This window comes from Tenrec ecaudatus, chromosome 9 (genome assembly GCF_050624435.1).
Source record: "Tenrec ecaudatus isolate mTenEca1 chromosome 9, mTenEca1.hap1, whole genome shotgun sequence".
NCBI classification, from domain to species: Eukaryota; Metazoa; Chordata; class Mammalia; order Afrosoricida; family Tenrecidae; genus Tenrec; species Tenrec ecaudatus.
The window spans coordinates 81,883,615-81,907,208 of record NC_134538.1 but is presented as its reverse complement, the minus strand read 5'-3'; the positions used below and the strand labels follow the sequence as shown (position 1 = coordinate 81,907,208).

Below are 23,594 nucleotides of genomic sequence, written 5' to 3'. Positions count from 1 at the left end.
GCTTGCCCAGCAATGTAACAGCACTCATCTCCCTTCCTCCCTGTTTCTGTTTTTTCCTTGTTTCCTCTGCCTTCCTACTCCTGCACTGGGTCTCTGGGTCCTCGCAGTCCTGAGGAGCTAGTGTGGGTGCGTGTTCTAAGGAGAGCAAACCTCCCTCCTGGTGCCTATTAGAAGCACTCCATGGAGTATTTCCAGTGCTAAAGCAGACCACCACGTCTTACTTCCATGGTGACTCTGCGTAGGCTCGAACCACTAACCTTTTGGCTGGTAGTCCAGCACATAGCCACTCGGACCACTCAAGTACTTCCTCCAAGTTTCATTGCAGACTGAAAATTTTCCCCACAATTAACCTTCCCAGGTTGGTTTTTACTGGTTTAATTTCCTTATGGGTTTAATCTCACTTTGTTTTTAAACCCTTGAATCTTTTTATTGTTTATTTATGTAAAGTTACAAGCTATAGTCTCTTGTGTGCATGTGCATGTATGTTATATTAACTCACGATTCAGACTACTTCAACAGATCCAGCTTCATGGCTCTAAATCAGGGGTTATCAACCTTCCTAATGCCACAACTCTTTAATACAGTTCCTCATGTTGTGGTGACCCCCAACCATAAAATTATTTTCGTTGCTACTTCATAACTGTGATTTCGCTACTGTTATGAATTGTAATATCAATATCTGATGTGCAGGATATATTGGGTGACCCCTGTGAAAGGGTCGTTCAACCCCCAAAAGGGTCAAGACCCACAGGTTGACAACTGCTACTGTAAATTATATCAAATGACAGAGAGATCAAAAGTTCCTTCACCCACCAAAAGCAAATTTGCAAACCAAGTTAGCTGTCTCAGGAGTCTATTCTTTTAAATTAAAAAAAATCATTTTATTGAAGGCTCATATAACACTTATCACAATCCACACATACATCCATGTGTCAAGCACATTTGTACATTTGTTGCCCTCATCATGCTCAAAACATTGCTTGGTACTTGAGCCTTTGGTATCAGCTCATTTTTCTCCCTCCCTCCCCATCACACCCTCCCTCATGAACCCTTGATAATTTATAACTTATTATATAGTCATGTCTTACACTGTCCAGCGTCTCCCTTCACTCACTTTTGGGTTGTCCATTCCCCAGAGAGGTTATATGTAGATCCCTGTAATCGGTACCCCCTTTCTATCCCATCTTCCTTCCACCCTCCCAGTATCTCTACTCTCACCACTGGTCCTGAAGGGATCATCTGTCCTAGATTCCCTGTGTTTCCAGTTCCTATCTATACCGGTGTATATCTTCTGGTCTAGCTGGATTTGTAAGGTAGAATTGGGATCAGGATACTGGAGGTAGGTGGGCAGGGTGGGGGGAGCATTTAAGAACTAGAGGAAAGTGATATATTTCAATATATTTCATCGTTGCTACACTGCACCCTGATTAGCTCGTCTCCTCCCTGTGACCCTTCTGTAAGGGGATGTTCAGTTGCCTACAGATGGGTTTTGATCTCCCCCAAGGAGATCTCCCCCGAGGAATGGTCCCATATCTTGGACTTAATGTTGGTTTCTGTTGCTGGCAAATGGGACACTCAGCAGTGGCAGTGGCCAAGTCAGCCTTGGTGAGTGGAAGTCCATGTTGCTGTGCCCATGCATAACCTCCATCCCTGCCACCATGTCCACTTTGTTCATGTGCCCATTGGGCGATAACAGGAGTGGCAGAGGAAAGAGGACGACCAGTCTCCACAGCGCGTGTCATCTTATCCACTTGATTATTAAAGTACTCCTCTTCAGAGGTAATCCTTTGGAGAGCGTTCATTTGAGATAAAATTAGCTTTACTTTCTTGGCCCATTCAGAGAGGTCTATCCACCTCTTCCCCACACCTTGTCACCAATTTTCCAATCATGGTCCTTCCAATTCCCTGACCATCCAGCCAAGCCATTAGCCACAGCCCATGAATCAGTACATAATCTCACATCTGGCCATTTTTCCTCATATGCAAACTGAACGGCCAGGTGCACTGCTCGAAGTTCTGCCCATTGGGAAGATTTCCCTTCACCACTGTCCTTTAGGGAGATCCCAGAAAGGGGCTGTAGTGCTGCTGCTGTCCACTTATGAGTGGCACCTGCATATCGTGCAGAGCCATCCGTAAACCAAGCATGACTTTTTTGGTCTTTACTTAAAGTATGGTAAGGAACTCCCCAGGAGGCCATAGGTGCAGACTGGGAGAAAGGAGGCAATGTGACAGGAGTGGAGACTGTGGGCATTTGGGCCACTTCTTCATGCAGCTTACTTGTTCCTTCAGGTCCTGCTTTGGCCCGATCTCGTATATACCACTTCCATTTAACAATGGAGTGTTGCTGCGCACGTCCAACTTTGTCACAATAAACTAGCGCTCTCACTCACTCACTACCTCACTCTATCTCACTCTCTCTCACTGTCTCACTCACTCACTCTCACTCTCATTTTCTCACTCACTCTCTGACTCAGGAAAAAAACAACACAGTGCTATACTGCACCCTGACCTTCTGTAAGGGGGTGTCCAATTGTCTACAGATGGGCTTTGGGTCTCCACTCTGAACTCTCCCTCATTCACATTGATGTGATATTTTTTGTTCTGGATTGTGTTAGTCTGGGTAGACTAGAGAAACAAATCCATGGACACACATGTGTACAAGAAAGAGATTTATATACAAGAGGAACTGAACATTGAGAAAACATCCCAGCCAAGTCCAGATCAAATCCATAAGTCCTATATTAGCCCCATGTCTGATACCAATCTATAAAGCCCTCTTCAGACTCATGAAACACATGCAATGATGCCGAATATAGATCACAGGCCAGTGGGTAGAAAGTCTTTGGATCCAGTGTCATTGGAAACTTCTCTGCTCTGGCAGGGGTCTCTGCATCAGGGTGGGTCCATGTGTCTTGTCAGCTGCTATGTCTCCCAGGGTGTGGCAGAGTTTCCCACATCCAAGGAGGAAATACCAGATTTCCCAGAATTCTCAAAAGACCGTGCCCACACGGAAGCCTCATTGGCTATCATCCGATTGACAGACTAGACTCCACTCCTTCCCTCATAATCCTCTCAAATTGAGTTATATAACTACCACATTGTTCTGGGATGCCTAGTACCTGATCTCATGGACACCTCATGATCACACAGACGGGTGTGCTTCTCCCATATGGGCTTTGTTACTTTAAGCTAGATGGCTGCTTGTTTTTCTTCAAGCGATTAAGACCCCAGACACTATATCTTTTGATAGCTGGGCACCATCAGCTTTCTTCACCATGTTTGCTTATACACCCTTTTTATCTTAGGCTATCATATAGGGAAGTTATGTCAGAAAGCCGGGTTATTTGAACAAAGTGTTCTTGCATTGAGGGAATACTTGAGTAGAGGCCCAATGTCCATCTGTTGCCTTAATACTTAACATATAAATATATGTACATAGATCTATTTCCCTGTTATATATTTATATACGCTTATGCCTGTTTAGAGCTCTATAAATGCCCTTTGCCCTAGTTCCTTTCAGGTTTCATTATTCCTCTCGACTACATTGCACTGGATCAAGCCCCACTAGGCATCCTATGCCCTCCTCACCATCAATTTTAGATCACTTGTTTCCTTGCCCCTGGGTTTAACAACTCCCCTCCCAACTCCGTCACCCCAGAATTGCCGTTCCCGTTGATTTTCTCCAGGATTGTTTATCTCGCCTATCTTATCGAGACATTCAGAGATGATAAGCACAAAAACAAGACAAAGCAAAAGAAAACAAAAAGCAAAACCAACAAAAAAAGAAGCCTATAGATAGTTCCAGGTCTGTTTGTTGACCTTTATGAGTATTTTCTGTTCAAGTCTGATGGGGTGCCACAACTGGCCCCAAAGTCTACTTTTGATTTCCCTTGGGGACTTCATTGCTGTGCTCTCCTTGTTGCTCTGTTGCAACAAGGGGTCTTAAAGGCTTGAAGATAAACAAGCAACCATCTAGCTGAGAAGCCTCAAAGCCCACATGGAAGAAGCACACCAGCCTGTCTGACCACAAGGTGCAGAAGGGACCAGTTATCAGACTCAAAAGAACTAAAAATAATATCAATGGGTGCCCACCTCCCTGATAGAATCAATGAAGATAAATGTGTGCATAAGCAAATGTGAAGAAAGCTGATGGTGGCCAGCTATCAAAAGATATAACGTCTGGGGTCTTAAAGGCTTGAAGATAAACAAGTGGCCATCTAGCTCAGAAGCAACAAAGCCCACATGGAAGAGAAACACACAAGCTGTCGAAGAGATCAGGTATCAAGCATCAAGGAACAAAAAATTCGTATCATTGAAAATGTGGGTGAGTGCAGAGTGGAGACTCAAAACCCAATGGTAGTCAACCGGACACCCCTTACTGAAGGGTTGTGGGAGGAGATGAACCAGTCAGAGTGCAGGTTAGCAACAATGAAACATGTAACTTCCCTCTAGTTCTTAAATGCTTCCCCTCCCCCACTATCATCCCAATTCTACCTTACAAATCTGGCTAGACCAGAGGATGTACACATAGGCACAGATAGCAACTGGAAACACAGGGTAACCAGGACAGATGACTCCTTCAATACCAGTAGTGAGAGTGGCAATGCCTGGAGGGTGGAGAGAAATATGGGGTAGAAAGGGGGAACTGATTATAATAGTCTACATATAGCCTCTTCCCTGGGGGAGAGACAACAGAGAAGGCAGGGGGGAGACGTTGGACAGTGTAATATATGACAAAATAATTTATGAATGATGTAGGGTTTATGAGGTAGGGGGGAGTGGGGAGGGAGGGGAAATGAGCAGCAGATATTAAGGGCTCAAGTAGAAGGCAAATGTTTTGAGAATGATGGCAACAAATGTACACGTTCTTGACACAATAGATTTGTGATAAGAATTGTACGAGACCCCAATGATTACAAAAAAAAATCACAATCCAGGCATGTTTATACATTTGTTGCCCTCATTCTCTTCTAGACATTTACTTTCTATTGAGCCCTTGCTACCAGCTTGTACATTGTGATTATAATCTCACACGGGCCGCTGTCTCCCATGTTTTCTATTGTTCTATTGTAGAGGGGTGTATGGTTATGTGACGATCATTGTGATTGGTTCCCCCATTCCCCTCCTCTTCCCCCTTCCCTTCTAGCATCACAATTCCCACTCCCGGATTCTGTGTTGTGAGCTCCCATCCCTTTCTATACATGGTTGTACATGGTTCCGGTCTAGTCTGAACTGGGAAGCAGCACTGGGAACATGGTAGTGGGGGGTGAGGAAGCCTCGAGGAACCAGAGGAATAGTGTCAACTTGTAAACTTTATGAAGGCTGAGTAGCATGTACAATGCTGTTTTAAAGGTTTTTTTACTTGTCTGATGAAATATGGATTCCTAGTTTGAATATTTTGGGGAACTTTTTTAGGAAATACAGGTTCTGAGAGAAGGGCGCGAAGCTGTGGGTTACAGTTCCCAACATGAAGGTGAACAGAGGGTGTCAGCTCAGGACTCACTCCAGCAGAATAATGAAGTTGAAAGTAACACAGCACATAGACCTGACTGGGAGGCAGAAAAGCCCTCTGAATCAAGGAATGAGGTAAGCAAGCATGGTGGAACATTTGGCTTTCACCACGTGTGTTGCGAATGAATTTTGCATGTCAATGTGCCCTATTATACGAAACACATTTTTAATGTGGCATCCACCCACAGAATTTATTTCCATTTAACTCTAGACTTACAGGACATGTCATTTGGACAAATGACAACAAAATCCTCAATGAAAATCAAAATTTTCGTTGTATACCTATCTCAGCAGATACCTATATCTACAGATTCCCAAATATATAGTAATCCCAGTAAATCAGTTTCATTCGTGGAGCATTATTTCAGTAATAAACATAGTAAAAGGAGTTCTTAGAAACTAAACATCAAATGTAAAGACAAAGAATGCAGCAGATTGTTAATATTGACTGACCCAAGCACCCTTACATTGAACCCGTTATCTCAAATGCTGTGTTAAATGTTTGTTATGATTTTTATTTTTATTAAGAAAACATGGTTTTGTGTTCATGTATATAAAAATATCTGTAAGCCTAGTGTTAATTCATTATATATCCCTAGGAACTTTCCAACTAGTTTCATGAGTTGTGTTTGCTACAGAAAAGGATAGAGGTTTGACCTACCCAACCCAGGACTCCTCAACCAGCTATCTCGAGCAGCCACACCTAGGGATGAGAGTAGAGAACCCAGGATGCAACACCTAGGGATGAGAGCAGAGAACCCAGGATGCAACACCTAGAACTTGAACCCAAATTCTCAGTCTCCCCAAGCTAAACCATTAGGCGTCCATGGAACCAAAGGACAGGCCTAGTGGGACCACCTCCTTGACCACTCAGTGTCTTCCCTCCTACTCAACAGTGAAGAGGCAAAGATAAACTTTGGGGTGGAAAAGTGTTGCTTATAGCTATCCAGTTGATGTTCATACTGATCCCATGTGACAACGTAGAACTGCCCCATAGCATGTCGTTTTATGAAACATCTCTTGGTCTTTCTCCCATGGAGCCACTGGCTGGGTTCAAATCGACAACCTTATGGTTAGAAGCTGGTTGCTTAAGTGCAACCCCACGCCTTGGTGGTGTCCCCACATTCCCCCCAAAAGATACGCTTTCTCAAAATCTGTGTGAGTGACCTTATTTGGGAAAAAAAGGTTTTACCAGTATATTTAAGGATCTTTAGGTGAGATTATCCTTGATTATCATGATGGGCCCTATATCCAATGACAGATATCCTTAAAAGACCAATTAGATTGGAGGCACAGAGATGATGGTCTAAAGCAGGGGTGTCAAACTGGTGGCCCGCATGCAACCCAAGATAAGTTTTTGTGGCTCACGATGGTCTGAAATAAAAATAGAAAAATTTGTTATGAATAAAATAGCACTTAGGGAAACCGAGGCAATATCGTACACACAATTCAGTTAACCCTTTAACTACTGAAGATGAGTAGAATCATAAGGTAGCCCAGTGAATTTCCTGGGGGCCTGTGGACCTGTCTAAACGTGCACTCAATTCTGGCAACATTTGTGATATGTTGGCTACTCTGTGTCAGGTAATGTAAAAAGATCCCAATAGGGGAAAGGTTAAAAATAGCACTCGGGGCTGTGCTGTTATGAATCATACCTAGCAGCAGCCCTAGTTAACATTTTTAGAGGGAAGCCATTACAATTGTGTATCACGCTTGTCAGCTGTCCAACATTTTGTGTTTACTAGTTACTTTGTTATATTTTAAAATAATTTTGTTTTATACATTGTTTAAATAAAAGCAATTGTTTTAATTATCCTATACATATTCCTGAATTCTCACTTCAAAATATAAATTAACAAAATTTGTAAATGTGATGTGACCCACGTGAATCTTGCCAATTGCACCAAAGGGCCATTTTGAGTTTGACACCTCTGGCCTAAAAGATTGACGTGGCTGCTGGAGTGCCAACAGCCCCCAGAAGCTGGAAGGACTGGCAGGGTCACAGCAATGCAGCCCTCCCAGTGCCTGCCTTTGGGATTCATGCCCTCATAACTAAGAACTGAATTTGCTTTAAGTTACCAACTATGTAGGGCAATGGGAATAGTTAAACCATGAGGGTAGGGGGGAAGGCGAGTTGGGGGAGAAATGAAGAACAGACTGTGATACAAATTCCCCACTCCCTAGGGAGATGAACAATAAGGTCTGTGTAAGATATGAAAATAATTTATAATAAGAGAGGAATTGATGTGTAGTTAAGAACCCCCGATTAAATGATTTACAGTGAAAAAAAAAAAGCTATGTAATTTTGTAACCAATTTGAAAGGTCTATAGAGGGGCAAAATACAGTGGAACTGAAAGTACTAGCCAAACATTATATGGGAGAAGCCTGGAATTAAAGGCCCTTATTTAGGAAAGCTAGATACTGATTTTTGCCTTTAAATATGTAAAGAGAAAATGTTAAACTTGGGATCAAATCCAGCATGGAGGGTAAAGCCTATTTTTCCTCTATAAAGATTATGTAATTTATCTGAAGAATGATGTACCTTTTGTTCTTCTAGAGACATCTAAATGGGACAGACATATCTTTTTGTTTGGAAGACTTACTTCATTTGCTTTCATCACAGCCTGAAAATTCACTTGAGGTAACTAGAGCTTTTAGATCTCAGTAAACACAATGCTTTTACTTTGACATATAATGTATTATTTGAGTATGTAGTCTCAGCTTTATTTTTTATAGAAATGCTTTGAGAATTAACCAATATTCATACCTTTTATATCTAACCACAAAGATATAATCAAATCTAGACCATTTATATTAAAGCGAAATAGTAAATATTTGACCAACTAAAAATTTCTTTAGTTTGCCAACTTCCTACCAAGTATTAAACTTAAAAGTTCTTTATGCTTTAAAAATCAGTCCTATTTTGTATTTCTACAATTAATTTTCCTGAGATTATGATTCGTGATCCTAGATGAACTTATAAGAGAATTAACAATATTAATCAGGTTGAGCCATCCCAATCCTTTAATAGCCGATACTGGTTTTCATACTTTTGCATATTGTTTTAGCTCATATCACATACTGCAATTAGGTATCCATAGTCAAAGCATATCCCTATTTATATGGAAGGGGTTGGTAGGTAAGGTAGAACAGCTGTTCATGTAGGATATTTCCATGTTTAAAGTGTTTTTTACCCCCATTCTGCAGGGCACCTCACTGGCAGATACTCTCCCCAGTGGCAGCAATGATGGCATGAACTCAACACACAGTGTAAACCTCAGCCATGCCATCAGCCAAGATGTGAGTCTCCATGAGGCCATGTTGCTGTGTCCCACCTGTACATTTACAAGAGAACCAGTAGCAAGGCCTTCAGAGCCAGAAGAGCCAGCTCTGCAGTTAAATTTTCCTACTACTCCGGAGCAAACTCTAAATGGACCCAATTTCACAGGTTTTCTCCCACCTGTTGACAATCAAATGAGGAATCTAAGCCAAGACCTTCTACATGACTTTGATGTGAACCAAATATTTGAGGAGATAAACTTAATGTCTCTGGCTATGGAAGGCTTTGAGCCAGTGGAAGTTCCACCGCTTTTTGAAGCACCAGATTCTGATTCTGGACTTTCTTTAAATTCAAGTCACTATAGCACCTCTGTTGCCAAGCCTAATTCCTCTCACTTGGTGTATGATGAAGGGGCAATCGGTTATAGTAGTGACCTTGAATCTTTTTCCCATCATGATTTAGGAGCTGTAGGTGGCTACTCCCCAGAGCCTATTGATCAGATGGATCACAGGAGTGATTCTGGTTTCCATGAGGAAATTGCATTGCCACACATACTTCACAACCACACTTACCATTTACAGTCAATACCAGAAACAACTTCTGAACCATTTTCATGGAAGTCCCAGAAAATAAGGTTGCGCAATGACACGGACAGAAACTTAAGCCGTGACGAGCGGCGTGCTAAAGCTTTGCAAATTCCCTTTTCGGTAGATGAAATTGTCCGCATGCCTGTCGACACGTTCAACAGGATGCTAACAGGGCATTATCTGACAGACTTACAAGTATCTCTTATCCGTGATATCCGACGAAGAGGGAAAAATAAAGTTGCTGCTCAGAACTGTCGCAAACGCAAGTTGGACATAATCTTGAATCTAGAAGATGATGTATGTAACTTACAAGCAAAGAAGGAAACTCTGAAGAGAGAGCAAGCCCAGTGTAACAAAGCTATTAATATCATGAAACAAAAACTGCACGATCTTTATCTTGATGTTTTCAGCAAATTAAGAGACGACCAAGGTAGGCCAGTCAATCCAAACCAGTATGCTCTTCAGTGCAGCCATGATGGAAGTGTTTTGATTGTTCCTAAGGAACTGGTGACCTCAGTTCACAAAAAGGAAAACCAAAAGGGAAAGCGGAAAAGTGAGAGGAGCTGAGGATGCACTCCCAGCACCGGACAAAGCGCCGACACTGAGAAACGCGAGGGTCTGCCATCACAAACCATCGCCTTTTTATGTACAGTGTTCAATCTTCAAGTACTGCTACTACTTTAGTCGCCCATTTTAAAACATGCATGGACAAAAGTGGTCAGAAAGACTTAAAAGACCAGACTTCTGGGGAATTGGAGGGAGAGGCCACTTTTCACGCTGTACTGCAATAGCCCATGTGAAACTCAAGTAGGGTGTGGCTGCCGTACATGTGGCTACCACTTCGGTAGAAACTCAGTGAACATGGTCACTTGAAAAAAAGCAAGCACTGCACTACTTCTAAATGAGTCTTGGCTTTTCAAAAAGCAAATTCATTTTTATGCTTACAGCTTTGTGGAAATAAATTTTATATTTGAACTCATTTCCTTTTACACAGAAATTACAAGCAGTTTACCTCAAGAACACTCACCTTCAGACAGCATGACACATAACCAGCCCAGTGTTCTACTTTAGATTGTGGTCAATAGTATCCCAGAGATGGGGTAATTCTGGACTTTTAGCCAGCTCTAAAACCCAAAATGCTAAGAACCCTAACTCCCACCACCCCCACTCTAGTCTTGATGCAAATTGAACCCCATCTTATGATTTCCAAGGCTATAAATCTTCATGGGAACAGATAACCTCATACTTCTAAGAGCAGCTGGTGAATTTAAACCATCAACCTTGTGGTTACCAACCGTGCTTACACAACAGCACCACCTGTCCGCCTTGCCTTAACAGTAACATTAGTGTTCTATTAGTGAAGTGTCCCAATACTTACCCCTCTAGTCACAGCTGCAAGGGTAGGCTACCTATAGGCCTCCCTCCTGCATCTAGTTAAGTGGAGTAATTAATACAGCGGACAAGAGCATGTCTTGGTGACACATCGGGTTTAAGAACCAAGGAGTTCGAAGTCAAACCTCAAAAGTAGCTCTAAGGCAAATGTCTCTCTACTCCATTTCTAACTCTAGAGCATTGCCCAATGCATCTTGCGGCCCATTTGTTCACTGTGCAGACTGGCCCGCTTACGAGCCCGAAGTACAAGATGAAGACTAGCTATCCCTTCTCAGTATTCTCCCTATACTTCCTAGACAGTTTATTGGCAATTCCATGTACCTATTACTCAGCAGCATTTGGGGATCCTTATTCAATGGCCCCCTTTCAAAGGTCCGGGATGCCTTAGTCTTAAAAGGTTATAGATCCAAGGTAAAACCTTAAAATCTTTTCTGTCAAAACATGGCCACATCAAATACCCCTATGGTGCCACACTGTTTACATGTTGGGCTGCCAAATACAAAATGACCAGCTGCTCAAGACAAGGCTTCCTATTTCAATATGTGCCCAAATCCTATGGGATTGAAATCTGAATCAACTATGGAAGTCAACTGTTATTTTTTTAAGTTTTGAGTAATACCACTATCCAGGGATTGGACCAACCAGTCACATCTTTCCTGAGAGCCAGACCTTCACCTACTGTACTACCGTGTTTGGGTTTGATGCAGTGAAACAGTGGGCCGCACCATTTGGAGATTCCTCGTCTAGAACACGGCGCGCTGGTAGTATAGTGGCTTTGTGCCACATGCTCGGCAGTTCAAAGCCACCAGCAGGCAGCTCCGTAAGATCTTATACACAAAAGTCCTTCAGAACAAGCCTTAGAAACAATACTAGTAACAATCAGCAAAGAGAAACGTCCATAACCCAGGAATTAGCCATGCTCATCTAAGAGTAATTGAAGTGGTTAAGGCAGCCACCATGCACAAGAGTGTTGGGTGAAGGGAAACCTAGCAATTGTTATGAAAAAAAAATTAGCAATAAGCAAATCGAAAGCTAACCCAAATCCCAAAGTTACTTAATACAGGTACTTGGATATCCCATACTATAATCCTAGAGTTAAACATTTTAAATTTTCATTTAAAACGTCTTGGGCACTATGACAATTTGGCCAGTTAATTCCATTACATCTAAACTTTTAATGAGCATGTCATAACAGAACACCATAGCTTTTGAACATTTACAATGCAATTTTTGTTGTGAAACTAGCAGTGCTTGTGGTATGGCAGAACACCTGATCAATTGGGGGTGGGGGTTAGGGAATTCAGTGTTATTGGCAACTTCAGCTTGAACGGTTAAGTTCTTTTGGAAGATATTTGGTACACTGTAGGCAAGGGTCAACATTCCAAGGATCTCATAACCAGCTTTGCTAGTCCAAACTTTGTCGTTGTATCTGCCTAATTCTAGTATGTCAGGAATTCCTTCCTGTAAGGTCTCTTGGCTCAGGTCCAGAACCCCACTGCCCCACCTTGTGCACTCCTCACCCTTGGAGCTCCTCTGGGTGCAGGCAATCTATGATGGGTTTGACAACAGCTAATGGCTTCATCTGTTCCAGACTCCTTAAAAATGGAAACCCCACATACACAGCAGTATCATCGAACAACTGGTGTAATTGACCTTACCACCCAAGCTAATTGCCAATGGTTCTAATTTGGTATGTGACTTGGGGGAATGGGTGTGGATCTGAAAGTGCCTCTCCAAATACACATTTATATCCTGTTATACCACTTATTGGCCTTTTAAGTTAATCACTTCTTGAATTCCTTTGTTGTACATGACAAGCCCTTATGGGCACTGGTATTCCTTTATGTAGATTGGGTTCTAGTTAGGTTGAGACCCAAATCCAATACACTAAAACATCGGTTTACAGGTGGGTATAGAGCACTCTGCAATGCACCAAATAGGGAAACCAACTTAGTCTTCCAATGTCTGGTGCCTTGATAGAATCCATTTTAATGCTAGTTTTGACTTTACTCAAGAGTGGCAAAATATACATTAAATCTGAACCATAATACACATGTCAGCCAAACTATTACTTTAGCATAAACATTAAGTGTGCCCCAAATAATGGCATATTTTAAATTTTAAACCATCACTAAATTCTTAAAGCCTTCCCAGGTGATTCCCAACCACCACTATTCATAGAAAACTCATGCGACCGGTTGAATGTGAGATACCCATTTCTGATTACTCAAGTTCCTTAGCAATTTACCAAGCCCACAAATAAACAGCCATGTTGGAAGTTGTCAAGAACCATTTTAAGAGTTGATACTGGACCACAACCAGATTAATAACCCAAGTGTACAGGAAATGGTTTCTCTTAGAATAGTTGTGCTTGTAAAATATAATCTGTTATGCAGAGGTGAGATGGTTGAACTTAAAAGGGGGAAAAACCACTCTAAACATTGTTTTTACTAGTCTAAGGTTAAATTGACCTTAAAGGAACTTAGTGAACATTTAAAACATGCCGTGTTGAAGGTTCACTCTGGCTTAAGAGTACTTTACTCAACCCCTTCACTACCTTGAGGTTCAGTTTCTCTAACCTTCCTCCATCTTCCTCTTAAAACCAAAGCTGGGTATTTTGAGGTTATGTACTATTATAATCAGATTACCACCTTCTAACAAGAACTCTACCAAGCATTTTAAAAAACCCAACACGTTAAAAGTTAATTTTCCTCAAACAAAGCAGTGTTCCAACAAGCATTTATAGTGAAAGCACTTGGTTGAAATAGTCTTACAATTCACGGGTTACGCTTTCATCAGTTTGACTTACCTTTGTGATAACCAAATCAAAATCCAAAACCAACTAAAGAGCTAAAACCATCAGTTCACCTTACTAATGGTTTGTTGTCTGGTGTCCTTTACTAAGTTCGTGCAATAAATGAACTATCACTTGTTACCATGTGTTTCATCCTCCAGCTTTAACCCACTTTTGAGAAACAAAAACACCATTGATATGCAATTCATAAAGTGCAAAAATGCAATGAGCTGACATTTGACAATATTTTCACCAATCATTCAATAAGCCAGTTAATTCAGACTTCTGTGCCTACCTTTAAAAAAAGACCAACCAGCAATGTTAAAGCACAAAAGATAAAGCCAGAAAAGTACAGCAGTAGTCACACGCTGAAATATACAGGATAAGGAATGGCATTTTATTGGGGACAGTTATGTTCAAAGTTTCTCATTTGTCTATTAGTATCAAAAGAAAATGGCAATATGCATAGATTTGTGAAATTGTAAACTTTAAGGAATGGCAACCTGCATGTTCAGAGAACAAGATTCACACATTTTGTGTGCAAACATTACACCACGTATTTAGATACAAAAGAATTTATTTCATAAACTTTGTATTCAAAATAGAATTAATCTGTCTACTCACAAAAGCCTAACTTAAAACATGATACATTTCTCTGACTAATCTTTGGTCTGTTTTACAAACAATACTCAATTTGTAACTGTTTTGTTAAGAACCTGGACTAAAATAAAATTTTGTTTTATCAGAAAACATTTCCCTTTAAAAAGTGCTTTTTAAAAAGAAGGCACCAACAAGAACTACTTTCAGATGGTACAGAATTTCTTAGTTCTTGAAGATTCTGTGGTTGACCACTTCTTCATTAGTTACCTGCAGCAAGACACCTTCCTGCCAAAGGAAAAAAAAAGTATCTGAAGAAGTTTATCATGTTTGTTCAAAGAACCTCTAACTTCAGTGGTGGTCTTGGGAACAAAAGAAGGCTCACTGGTGACTACAGTAGAATATGCCTTATAGTGTTCTTGAAGAGGCAGTAAAGCCAGGTTAAAAAAAAATCCCTTGAAGACATTCAGTTTTAAGAAATGAATTTTAGCAGTCGCCTCTCCATCTTACAGTGTAGGGTTAATAGGTTAGATTACACCACAGGTACACCCAGAGCTATTTAGTAACTACTACTCTCTGCAAACTGTAGACAACCATTTTGCCCTTCCTTCTTTAAACCTGTCAGGTAGAGCTAAAGCAACCATATTAAGTAACAATAAAAACCCATGCTTGGTCCGAGAAATGTGAATTCACAAGGTTGTAATGATGGAAAAATGTCATGATGTAGTGAACTTGTATTGCAGCCTGACTTTTACCTACCATTTTACTACCAACACCACTGAAGGAACCAAGAAAAGCTTATTAATGATCACTTGGCTTGCCTCAGCTGTTGAAATGAAGAACTTTAGTCTTTGTGGCAGCAGAATATACTTGTCCATGGTTCATATCAAGGCTAAAATTCCAGCAGGGAAAAAAATGATATGTTAAGCACCTGAATCTTCATGGAGGGGAGGGATGGGAAAGGAGGAAAAAAGGGAAAACACAACCAAAATAATTTTAAGTAATGACAGATTGGAAAACAGGGTTGTTCTTTTTTACAAAAGTATTCTCGAGTTTATAAATTGTTAAACTCAAATTTATTTTTAGCTATGTTAAACTACATAAGAACCACTATACTGAAACAGATCATTTAAGAGTATTAGTTTATCTTTTGGGGAGGAAAATTAAGAAAGGAAAAGTAAATAAGATCTTACCTAAAAGAAGTTTAACTGAAGCTTAGAACTATTTTGCTCTACACCCTCAGCTTTCGTTGGCATCCTTATAAACTACTGTAGTTAAACTTTGTAGAAACAGCACAGTTTTTTAAGACCGGCTGAACTTAGTAGCCGTCAAGAGTTCTCTTGTACTAGACCTGTGTCCCTGAAGAGTACCTCGCTGGGGTAATTTCCTTTCCTTGCATTGAAGAAGCAGCATCTAAAAGATCTAAAAAGGTGTTTCTCCTTGCAGAGATATCCCTTGTTATCTAGATAATTTAAGCCTGATGAATTGCAGACAACACACTTATATCTGACCAGCATTTTATCTTAATACATATATAACAACAACTTTGCAATGGACCTTAATTATACTACCCACTCCTTAACTTATTTAAAATAAAAAGTCTATAATTACACAATTTCCTTTAGAATTATTTTATTAAATCATAAATGTACAACAGCTTCTTAACTCTACACACGCACTTAAAATTTTAAAGGAAAACGTTATGTCTTATTACACCATGATCCTGGCTAATAGCTTTTCAAAACTTTGAGAAAAATCTTAAAAAAGGTTTCACATGTCACCTGAAACTTACAAATTTAACATTATCAAAGAAGGAATGCTTCTACACTCTTACAAAGACCACTAGAAAGAAACAACAATTAAAAAGCTAAGAAACTGTCTCAAAGGCATTTTTTACAATCCTTCCTCCACAGTAAGGTATGTTATTAAATAATCCAATCCATTCACAAAATGGCTCTCTGCATCTGCTCTGGTGTGTCTTCTGCCATATCACTGCATATTTATGCATGACTGAGATAAGAGTTTCCTTAACATTGTTATTTCGATAACCTGAAGCTGTTCTGTTACCTCTGGGCTCTCATCCTCTCCTATTTATACAGTGAAGCCTGTTTCAACAGAAGTAAAGAGTAAAAAAAAATAGGTTATGAAATTATCCATCTAACCAGATTTTAAGGAAAGATTAACATCCTATAAAGCTTTTACACCTGCAGCTAGTTCTCCCATGACAATTAATTTTAAAACTCAAAAGCTACTTACCCATGGCAAATAGGAAGAAGCTCAATATCGGCTCCTCCCTCCATAACCCCCACTTCCTCCACTGCCTCCTGGACCATAGTTTCCTAGAATTGTTGGAATAGCAAAAAGAAAGCAGGCTTACACTCTGATGTCTATGATCAGCCTAAAACAAGCAAATCACCTCCCATGGTCTCCAATACAAAATCAGGTATAAGTCTTCTCTAAAGACATTTTAACTATTGTTTGCACTTTTAAAAGAGCCTCTCCCCTATAAGATGTGATGCAAATAAATGGTACTAACAAAAGACAAAAAAAACTATTCAATTCCAGTAAAACCAGTTTTTCATTATTAGTTTAGATTTATTTTACTTAGCTATTATCTCCTAATAACCAACCAATAAAGGGTGGGTGGGAGGTGTGATCCTGAAATATCTTCCCAGCATCAACATACTTTAAGAAAACCAAACATCTGCCCCAAACCTCTCAATCTCGTTGCCTACTCCATTTACTTTAGCAATTCGCCAATTTTGTTTCAATAATAATGTATGTATCCCACTGGACTAGTACCCAAATATATGTACATGGACTAGCCTAGACTTGATAATATAGCAGTGATTAAAAGAAATCAGTGTTTGAGCTCTAACAGCAACCAGTCTGCCCTCTTGCACGTGGCATCAAGGGCAATTGAAACTGGGCTCTTTATAAGGATGTAATATGTTGTTCATGCAACATCCAACTTCACATATAAATTGTGGATTTTAAGTGACCAAAACCTTAATGTAAAGAGAATTCAAAAGGTTGGGGAAATATTGGGGTTTTAAGATAATGGCATTTTCTGCCCCATAAGAAACTTTATACAAAAATTGTAGAATCCTATTTGTAATCATAAATTACCTCCACCATATGGTCCACCCATGTTCCTGCTACCCCCAAAGTTTCCACTCTTCATTGGACCATAGTTAGATGGTTGCTGGCTATAATTTCCAAAGTCATTGTAATTTCCACTTCCATAATTTCCTGCAAAAAAAATTTGTTGTAATAGATTAGCATAATGACCTGAGATTGGGGGAGCCAACATTATACCACTGATACATGCTAAGTATTTTAGGGCAAATTCCCACACCAAAAAAAAAAAAAAAAAAGGCAACCCAACAATAGACATACCTAGCTACCAGGCAACTACTGACAAGTGAAATGAAAAATCTCAAGTGTTACAAGCCATTAATTCCAATCCAACTCCCACATAAAGGTTGCATGTGAATTTATTACCTCCTCCATAGTTGTCATAACCACCTCCGTAGCCCCCACCCTGGTTGCCATATCCAGGTCCTCCACCACCATATCCTCCTCTTCCTCCTCCATAACCAGGGCTACCTCCAAAATTGCCACCTATTATAAAATAAGCCTTTAAGTAATTACTTAATATTTTCAATGCCATTTGAACTGTCTTATCACCCATTTTCAGCTTTGAAAACATTTCTATTAAGGCAAACTTCCATCCTACTATAGCCTCAAAGACCAAGAGTGCCTATTTTTGGTGAACATTGGAGAGCAAAGTAATCCTTTTGACAACCAAGTAGATAAAATACCGCTATACCACAGGTTTATCAACACCCGATGTTTTCAGGAAAAGTGGCGTTAAGTATTGGGATGGAGTAGAAACGATACATTCTTCTAATGGTTCAAAAATACCCACGGTAACACTTCCCCATGAATTAGATTATTTCCTTGAAACAATATGGCCACTACCCCCTCCTAAATCTCGAATTACTTGCAAAAATTCCCTAAAGTACTCCACTTTCTCATAAAGCAAAATGAAAATCCAGTTTCAAAGCAAAATTGAAACTGACATAAAAATATAAAAAAGAAACTGATAAAAAATCTATTCAGTAATGCCAAGAGGAAACCAGCAACAGTCGTTATGACCATATCAGCACTAACCTTTAGTTATCTAACCAAGTATAAAAGAAAGTATCCCTAGCTCTCCATATTAGCAGCCAATAAACTGTAATGTCTTAAAGGTCCTCAGGTGAATTTATGACACGCTAGCCTGGGGGATCCATCAATTGTTCATGTTACCTCTCCTTATGATGACCTCAGCCAATTAAGTCCAGATCTAGCACTTTCAGGATAAGACAGCATCCATTAAGTTCTCATTTAAATGCCATCCAATAGCTTCACATTATACCAAACCTACTTAGTATGGCAAAATGCAATTAGTTTATGTGACTAAATCCTAGTCGCACAAACCAAAGTATAGGAAGAAACTCACCTCCAGGTCCTCCTCCATACCCATTATAGCCATCACCAAATCCACGACCACTTCCATATCCATCTGCAAAGGGCCGAACAAAGATGGTATTATCTTACTAAATTTCTAGGACTATTACTTTCTACTAGCATTTTGATTTAAGATTAATAATTAGAACCCTAGTCTTCATAAAAACAAATGCATGGAACTTTAAAAGTAGATTATCAAGAATATTGCCTACCCTTAGGGCATTAGTGAGTTTAACACTGAAGACATACTAAAACCTGTAAAATATACTCAGAACTTAAGCTTACCAGATCCTCCTCTGAAATTACTTCCTGGTCCAGGTCCAAAATTTCCTCCACCACCACGCGAATCCCCAAAACCAAAGTTGCCTACAACAACAAATGCCCCGATTAATAACAAGCACATACATGAATGCCTTTAAGAAGGAAGACAAGCTCACTGCCAGTGATCCTGCAAGTAGGGCAGAACTGCCCATGTAGGTTCCTGAGACTTTACAGGCGTAGAAAGCCCAATCTTTCGCCCTTAGAGCAGCTCGTGGTTTCTGAGTACCAACCTCGTAGTTAGTAGCAGCCCAACTCATAATGCACCACACACAACTAGGACTGCCCACCTAAATACAGGAAAAAGTAGACTGAAAGTTACCTCCTCTTCCACTCCTAGAACTTTGGACCTCCTGCATTTCTTGTCTAGACAATGCCTTTCTTACTTCTGCATTATGACCATTGATGGTGTGGTATTTCTGCACTGAAATGAAAAAGGTCATACACTCAGCAGCATCAAATCAGTATCCTTCCTAATAGTAACTTATGAAAGCAACTGCTGCTATATACCCAGACCAATTGTCTTAAGATACCAATCTAGCTTCCTAAAGATACTTACACACAATTTTATCCACAGGATCATGGTCATCAAAAGTAACAAAGCCAAAGCCTCTTTTCTTTCCAGACTGTCTATCAGTAATTATCTCAATGGTATCAATTTTTCCATATTCCTCAAAGTAATCTCTAAGGTGATGTTCCTCAGTATCTTCTTTAATTCCACCAACAAACAGCTTCTTCACAGTTACATGAGCCCCCGGTTTTCCGGATTCCTAAAGTAAAAAAAAAATCCAGAAGAAACCGCAAACATCATTTACAAGTACACAAAAGTGTAACAGCCTAGTTGGTGGGGAACGGGGACAGATCAACTCTAACCTAGGGGGGGAAATGCAGAGAACTGCCACAGCAATAAGGAAATTCATAGTTGGATATGAAATTCATTCAAGAATTCTATTTCCTGCGACATTTTCTTCATGTTTCTTGCGTGCATTGTTTTTGCTCACCTCTCTTGCCACCGCACGTTTGGGCTCAACCACTCGCCCATCAATTGAATGGGGTCTTGCAGCCATGGCAGCATCAACCTCAGCCATGGAAGAAAAAGTTACAAAACCAAATCCTCTTGATCTTTTGCTTGCAGGATCCCTCATTACCTTTAAAACAAAATCGGCAACTTTAGCATTAAACCACTTTTAGCTTGAACTATACACACACTACGAATGTAGCATTTTGAACTATGCTGATTTAATTTCTCCATTATTTGTTTACAGCGCCAGAAGACAAACACTGACTAGCATTTCTAGCTAGACTTCCATAGTTAACCTACCACACAGTCGGTAAGTTTTCCCCATTGCTCATAGTAGTTCCTCAAGCTTTCTTCTGTGGTTTCAAAGCTTAAGCCACCAATGAAGAGTTTACGAAACTGTTCCTTTTCTCTCTGCAATGGAAAGCATCATTTCAATTTTTATTTATATTTTCTCTCTGTATACAGGAAATAAAATTGTTAAATATGAGGTGACCTGCTGGCAGAGTACCTTTTTCCTCTCCAAAGGAACAGTTTCTAAAGTTTTCTGGGGGGGAGAAAAAAAACTTACATCAAATTTAAACCTTATGTTAAAACTGCATATTAGTTGTGTTACACCAAAAATTGTCTTCAGTTGAACTACTTAAATTTCATGTCATTAAAGTTTGTTCTAAACTTAACATAAAACTAGCTTTAACAAAATACAATTACTTAAAAGCTTTCTGCAAAGTATAAGTATTCCGTGGCCACTTGAATAGTGATTGAAATGCCTGTCAAGCCTATAGTCATAAAAGTTATAGCTTTCAAGTAATCTGTTACTAAAGCTCTTTTAGTTCAAAAACAAGACTGGCTTATTAAAACCCACTCTGCTATGTATTTCAGAATCATTACTTGGAGCAACGAAGTTATTCTCCCTTAACTGCCCCCTCTGGTGGTAGTTCTAATGAACCTCAGGGGTGTAACAGTTTCCCTTATGTACAGGAGGGTGGCATGGAATGTTCCAGAAATTTAGTCAGGGCCCCCAAATAATCCCTTGAAACCAAGACAAATTGTTTTTAAACCTGTTATCTATAGCCAAAAGCCTAGTAACCTGGGTGGGGCGGGCCGCCAAGATTCTTTTGTATTTAGGTGACTACATAAACTAATCACCGGTACACCCCTACACAAAATTCATCGCATATAAACTTTACATCTAAAAACACCAAAAATGTTTGAGTCCACTTGGAAACGGGCGGTTAACAACGGTTGCTCATGTTGAAGTGATTAATGCCACTAAATTATACACCAAGATGCTATAGTGTTCTGCTTTACATTTTGCAATTAAAAAATGCTTTCTGAAGATATTAGCAAATTTACAAATACATTTCACTGACTCCAAAGAAAAGCTTAAAGCCCTACCAAATTAATGGTCATCTGGCAAACTACACACCATTGAAGTGCCTGCCTTAAACTGGGAGATGGGGTTGAACAGAAATCTTAACACCTGCAAGCAAACAGCCAGCCCCTTTCTTTGGTTGATTAAAGGATAGGACATTAAATCTAACTCGCAGGTACTATTTCTTGGTGTTCTAAAAATAAACCAGAATAGGTCATTTAAAGAGTGTCAACTACCACCAAAATGTAAAAAAAAAATTTAAATAAGCATTTTATTCCCATGTCTTATTGTTCAACCAGCAGTTAGTTCAAAGCAAGTTTCTCAAGATGGCAGTACCTAGTAATTAAGAGCTCAGCTTAAGAGTATGGATCCCCTCCATGTAGTTGGATATTTTCAAGGTTTTGAAATTAAACTAATGCTTAACATTCAAACCACCCAAATACTTCATTGATATTTAAAGTAAATCATACATCTACAACCATTCTTAAAAAAACACTACCACAAAGGCCAAAATCTACTTACCTCGTCACTTTTTCCAGACTTACCCGATTGTCCACTACAGATTTTAAGCAAAGTTATTTAATAAGCGTGCTTTAGGGTCACACAAATTTATCAAGCTAAACCCCCTTGGCTTGAGACCTTAAGCTTTATCAACGTAATGATCAACCATGATTGCAAACAGAAATGAGAAAAGTGACAAAGTTCAAAGACATCACCACGCCCTAGGCCTGAAACACTTCTAAACACCGACCCAGAACCCAAGTCATTTCTATTTCACCTTACTGAGCTCCCGGCCTTGTCACTGAGAAAGAGCCCCATCTTTATCTGGGAAGATTCAACCGCCCAGGATTTTCATCAAATACTAATAAAAAAAAGAATCGGCGTCCCCGCAGGCTTGTGGGGGACTGTTAAAATACCCCTACCACATTCTCTCACACAGCGCCCCCCTCGTACGCAGATTCGAGCTCATTTGATGGCACTAAATTTCGTTTTTTCTCTTTAAAAGCTCTCCGCGTTTACACTGCTTTTAATCATTGCCGCCCTACAAAAAATAACCCGTCACGCCAAGGACGTGGGGAACAAAATGGTTTCTTTGTGCCGCGGCCGCCCTTAGGGCGCTGGGCTGTTGGGCTCCTCGGAAACGGCCCCGCGGGACCCCCGCCCCTCCCCCCGGCGCCCGCCGAGCGCCATGGCGCCATTTCGTCGCGGCGAGGCAGGGCGCGGGAGCGCGCGACGCAGGCCTGGAAGGACTCCCGCTGCCAAACGGCCCCGGCAGCCTCCAAACGCCGTCTCAACGACCCCAGCGGCGGCCGGGGCCCTTCCCGCCGCCTCGCCGTCGGCGCAGGGGCCGCAGCAACGCCACTGGGCGAGGGAAAAGGCAGCGCGGCGTGGCAGGAGAAAAACGAAAATGGCGGCCGCCAAATCCGGTTCCCAGGAGAGGGGGGAGGGGAAGCCTCCCAGCCTCATGGGGGGGGCCCCCACCACGGCCCCCCGGAACGTTCCAAAGGCGAGCCGCCAGGCCCCCCAACTGCCCCGTTTTCAGAAGGCAACCGAGAATTCCCGCGTCTGCTTTCCCCAACGCGGGGCTGCGTCCGCCATGTGAAGGTGCCCCATCCCCCAACCCGGCAAAAGGAAATGGCGCCGGCAGACCGAGGGTGGAGGAAGGTGCTGTGCACAATCAGGCCTCCGCACAACACCCGCGCCCCCACCCCGAGTAAAACACCCCCAAACCAACCGCTACGGGAGCGGCCAACTGCACCGCCACGCTCACGGGACGGTGGCCAACTTCCATTGAGGCGCCAACGGCCCCGCCATGCCCTTTCCAATAACTCATTGATTTCAAACCCGTTACCTCCATCGCGGACTCAGTCGCTTCAGCCCGATTTCCCGCAGCCGAGCGAGATGAGAGAGATCTCCGCGGACGAACACGAACCGGACTCGTCCTGGCGCTGTAGTGAGAGCTGCCGCTGCTCAAGAAACAACACCGCAAGGAGGACCTCCGCACGGGACCCGGCGCTGCTGCTTCTGCCGCTAGAGCCGCTGCCGCCGCTTTTCTAGAACCTTCCCTCCGACTAACGCGTCTCCTCTTACGTCAAGCCGTTGCGTAAACGTCCTAACTGCCGCCAAAGGCGGGAACACGCTACGCCCGCCCTACGCAAAGTGCGTGCCCCTCCCCCTGCTGGCCGATAGCTGCGGCGACTGACGT

The 23,594-nt window shown here is 41.2% G+C and overlaps 2 protein-coding genes across 5 annotated transcripts in view; one reads left to right on the top strand and one right to left on the bottom strand.

The window, feature by feature from the left end:
- Window positions 1–10,358, top strand: part of NFE2L3 (NFE2 like bZIP transcription factor 3) — a 31,757-nt gene extending 21,399 nt beyond the window's left edge. Inside the window, exons 2-4 of the mRNA XM_075558264.1 lie at window positions 5,416–5,586; window positions 8,070–8,153; window positions 8,720–10,358. Coding sequence (XP_075414379.1) covers window positions 5,416–5,586; window positions 8,070–8,153; window positions 8,720–9,946 — 1,482 coding nt within the window. The 3' untranslated portion in view covers window positions 9,947–10,358. The remainder of the gene's footprint in view (window positions 1–5,415; window positions 5,587–8,069; window positions 8,154–8,719) is intronic.
- A 3,583-nt stretch (window positions 10,359–13,941) lies between these two features.
- HNRNPA2B1 (heterogeneous nuclear ribonucleoprotein A2/B1) lies at window positions 13,942–23,467 on the bottom strand. Of its 4 annotated transcripts, none has more exons than XR_012786116.1 (12): window positions 23,241–23,467; window positions 20,317–20,427; window positions 19,997–20,143; window positions 19,555–19,765; window positions 19,318–19,419; window positions 18,963–19,043; window positions 18,670–18,732; window positions 17,667–17,786; window positions 17,292–17,414; window positions 16,419–16,501; window positions 14,922–15,054; window positions 13,942–14,450 (listed from the first exon to the last, which is right to left on the bottom strand). XR_012786116.1 is itself a non-coding variant. In XM_075558266.1 (11 exons), the coding sequence occupies exons 1-10, from the start codon at window positions 23,244–23,246 to the stop codon at window positions 16,440–16,442; spliced, it is 1,026 nt and encodes a 341-aa protein (XP_075414381.1). In that variant the 5' UTR covers window positions 23,247–23,467; the 3' UTR covers window positions 13,942–14,450; window positions 16,419–16,439. The 4 variants fall into 4 exon arrangements, 2 of the variants coding, with proteins under 2 accessions (XP_075414381.1, XP_075414380.1); XR_012786117.1 differs by having other exon boundaries at window positions 14,984–15,054; XM_075558266.1 differs by lacking the exon at window positions 14,922–15,054.
- Window positions 23,468–23,594: the final 127 nt, after the last annotated feature.